Source organism: Arachis hypogaea, chromosome 6 (genome assembly GCF_003086295.3).
Source record: "Arachis hypogaea cultivar Tifrunner chromosome 6, arahy.Tifrunner.gnm2.J5K5, whole genome shotgun sequence".
NCBI classification, from domain to species: domain Eukaryota; kingdom Viridiplantae; phylum Streptophyta; class Magnoliopsida; order Fabales; family Fabaceae; genus Arachis; species Arachis hypogaea.
The window spans coordinates 24709062-24713116 of NC_092041.1; the positions used below are offsets into that span (position 1 = coordinate 24709062).

General features: G+C 38.1%; 1 protein-coding gene across 2 annotated transcripts; it reads right to left on the reverse strand.

Moving 5' to 3' along the window:
- Window positions 1-573: 573 nt before the first annotated feature.
- On the reverse strand, window positions 574-3816 carry LOC112696484 (APETALA2-like protein 3). 2 transcript variants are annotated; one of them, XM_025749283.3, is made up of 10 exons: window positions 2911-3816; window positions 2723-2748; window positions 2581-2611; window positions 2402-2489; window positions 2113-2258; window positions 1851-1895; window positions 1641-1744; window positions 1391-1533; window positions 1191-1301; window positions 574-1084 (listed from the first exon to the last, which is right to left on the reverse strand). In XM_025749283.3, the coding sequence occupies exons 1-10, from the start codon at window positions 3372-3374 to the stop codon at window positions 842-844; spliced, it is 1401 nt and encodes a 466-aa protein (XP_025605068.1). In that variant the 5' UTR covers window positions 3375-3816; the 3' UTR covers window positions 574-841. The 2 variants fall into 2 exon arrangements, with proteins under 2 accessions (XP_025605068.1, XP_025605067.1); XM_025749282.3 differs by having other exon boundaries at window positions 1839-1895.
- Window positions 3817-4055: the final 239 nt, after the last annotated feature.

Here is a 4055-nt window from a genome sequence, read left to right on the forward strand (position 1 = left end):
AAACTGGGCGAAACAAAAATTGGAAAAGGTGTTGGTTCGGTTTGCTTTGACAAAAATATGAAAACAAACATGCTTGGATTTGGGGCGAAAGTTAAAGGCAAGGCTTCCTTCCATTATCTACTCGCACAGTGGTCTTTGAACTCTGATGACTGTGCTGAACAGTGGAAAAATAAAATATATCCTACCATAGAATCTTGTTTTGTGAGGCAAACGAAGAACATGCGAAAGAAAGTTAAGGAATATAAATACATTGGACATAGGAATAATATCATAATATAAAGTGATATGGACGTCCTACCATACGCACAAGACAAATGTTGGCTTAGGGTAGACCGGTATCATTAGGAAAAATCTATCTACCATTAATGTGCCTCTTAAATATAAAAGTAACCATGTGATGTGATACAAGGCAATAAATTAAGAATAGTACTATGTCGGCAAAAACATGCAACAGATGATGCATCAAACAAGAATTATTAGTTTTCGTAAAAATCTTAAATTTCTAAAAGCATACGAGCAAATGGCCCACATCATCGTTTGGAATTTCATAGGAAGTGAATGCTGCACTGCATATCAAAGAAAATGCTTGCCCATTGCAATAGTGGTCAACCAGATCAAATTAAAGAAGAAGGCAGTTACAATATTGATTCAGTTAAACCTACCATGCCTTGTAGCCATATAGCAATTACAGTTAAGAAAATTAGCTTGAAAGGACAATCGGTGAAAGGTCTTGAATCAATTGTTACATCTTAGTAACATACTACTTTATCAACTATCCAAGACAAGAAAAAAGGATTTGGAAATGTTGCATTGCCCTACCTGGGTTGAGGTTTCAGCTTCTTTAGTAGAAGGGCGATATGGTGCCGGAATTGGCGATCGATGGAGGGAAGTTAGGGTAGAGGAATGTCTTGTTTGGAAAATGAATTTGATTATCCGCAGCTGATGGCATTAATGTTGAAGGGAATCCTGATGATGCTGCAGCAGAGACAGGTGGAATTGGAGTTGCCCCGCCACAATGACCTTGGACTTGCCATGTCCAATTTTGCAAGGGATTGGCTTCCATCATATTCTCTATTGCTCTTTCCTGTATATGGAAATCAAAATTGAAATGACAGATCATAACTCTAACACATAAGAAACTAATGTAATCAACATGGTGATGGTGGTTCATCATTGTATGAGAGGATTACCTTGTAGATGGGAAAGAAATCAGTACCGCCCCAAGCAGAAGGATGCTGAGATGGTATGGAGAATCCATGAGGTGGCTGAGTATTCAGTGATCTTGATGCAGAGTGCTCAAACTATCAAGCAAATATGATAATATGCAATGGAAGCCAAGTTAAAATCAAAACAAACGTGAGGAGGACTGTGCAACAATTATTGACCTTACCATAAATCTCCTATCAATAGGGATGTCATCCCAGCTAGGCTGATATTGGAAACCAATCCCATTGTTGTGAATGTTATTGACTTGTTCTTCAGAGAAAGAAGGGGGAGCTATGCCCAAATTAAGATCAAGACTTTGCCCGTTATCTAAACCACGTGTCACAAGTCAACCAATACCTTGTTAATGCATTTTGACTTCATAATTTAATCAAAAAGGAAAAAGAAAACAAGCATCATGAATGAACAAGTAGTACCTTCATTCTCATCATGAGAATTTACCTTTCCTTCATATGAGCTGGGCTCAAAGTTAGTAACTGCTTCCCTTCCATTGCACTTTATAGCAGCCCTATCATATGCCCTGGATTCATCAAACACAGTATCAAACAAATATACTAAGACAGAAGGAATCCAAAATTTTTTTAAGGCAATTAGTGTAAGGAATTTCGATATACGATTGGTAAAACCTTGCAGCCTCTAGTTCGCTATCGAATAGGCCAAGATAGATATATCTGCAGGCAAGCCAAAAACCCAGCCAGTGAAAAAACAAATGAATTATAACTAACTTATCACAGAACATACCAAAACTGCTAACACTGAAGTGCATCGAACAATTATGCTTCACTTTGTAGAGTTAATTATAAGTATTAAAACCTCAATAGTCTCAAAGTGTGTGAGATCACTAAGGTTCTACTATGATTGCTATATCAGAATTCAAATGTTTCTCACTTTTTTCCGAGAAACTGCCCCATGCGTGCTTCCCATCTACCACATTTGTGCAGGGTAACTCCCCTGTATTTGGAGCTACCCCTCGAAAAACCAGTGCTCTGCCTACGCAGAATATGCACAAACTCTTCCTTTGTAAAGTTACTCATCTGCATCAGAAGGAAAAAAAAAAAAACAATCAAAGATGATATGACTACAACTTCCATCAAAGCTTTTTCAATTTTTCTTTACAAAGAAAAACCCTCAAACTTGCTCAAAACTATGATGAAATCAAACTATTAAGTATTAGAACCTGCTTTATATCTTCATCATAATCGCTGACATTGAAATTGATATCTGCATCAACGCCACGGAACTTGATCGCAGCTCGATCGTATGCCCTGAAAATTAAAATCAAACTTACACACTAAAATCAAATCCATGAGATATTTTTCATTAGCAAAAAAAAAAAAGAACCCATAACAAAATTACCTAGCTGCAGCATGTGCTGTGTCAAATCCACCTATTAAAATATATAAATAAATAAATTCATAAAAAAAGAAAAGCAATATACATCATTTAAAAAGAGAAAAAATGTTTGAATTCAACTACAATCATAGCTGCGTTTTCTCACCCAAGTACACTTGTTTCCCACAGTCCCTGCACAGAGCACCAAAACACATGCAGCGAATTCAGGAAATAAAAAAAGATAAAATAGAATAAAATAAAATAAAAACAGCATCAAAGATAAAACGATCAGAATAGAGAAATGCAAAATAAAAACTAAACAAGAAAGATATAACGGAATCATTGATTGCTAACCAAATATGCGATTCCCATCGTCCGGTCCTTCGATAAAACGTGACGCCGCGATACTGCGAGCTTCGCGACCTCGGTCCACGCCGACTCTTCTTCACCTGCTGCGCCCTCTGAGGAACCATTCTCTGCTCCGCCGCCGTCGCACTACCACCGCCGCGATCCTCCTTCGTCTCAAATTCCAACACTGATGACGAGCCACATAACTGCTCAGCTGCAACACCATCGCCGGCTCCGACCATCGGAAAAAGCTGGATTGTCCGTACACATCCGTCGTCTCCGGCAGCTCCAGCGTCTCCGTCCCCGCCGACGGCGTTCTTGAGTATCGCGAAGTTGTATGCTACGGCGTCAGCCCCGCCGTAGGAGCATGAGTCCTCGGTGTCGGCATTGGCGAGGGAGGAATTGAAGCTTCCAGAACTTTCCATTTGGATGCCGGAGGCGGAATCGGCGTTGAGATTAAGATCCAACATGGGTTCGGTGAAATGATTGAATTATCGACGTCAAGAGCAAAAAGAGAAAAAGGTTAATTAATTAATTAGTTATTACTTATTAAAATGGAAGCTAAGGGATCCACGGAAGATAGATCGCGTTGAACTGGAAGAAGAAAAAGAGAAAGAAAAAGAAGCATTAGAATCACATCATGCATATGGATGAAGAAGGAATGCGTACAGCCATGACTGAACAAATATATAGAGAGAGAAAGTTTGAGGAAGGAGTTTTCATGCAGCTAACAGCTACTACTGAGTGAGTGAGTGATCAGTGAAATGTGAAAAAGGAGAGACCGTAGGTTTTATTTGTTTATTTTATTTTTATTTATATTATATTTTGGTTGGTTTGGCTTTTAGTGTGTTTAGGGAGTGTGATAGTGGTGAACTGGTGATTGGTGAATGGAGATGAAGCAAATGCAAAATGAAATAAATAAAGCATGAGAACCCTAACAAAGGGAAGAAAATGGTGGCCCCCCTTCTTTATTTTTTGCTTGCCTTGTTTATGTTTAAATGTTTTTTATTTTTCTCTTTTGAACCTTTTGAGGTCTATATTTGGAAAACTTAATATTTTCCAGATATTTGTAGAGTTTCTAATAATTCAACACAAAAGAGGTGTGAAATATTATTATTTTATTTTTGTAGGTACATAATAATAATAAGTGG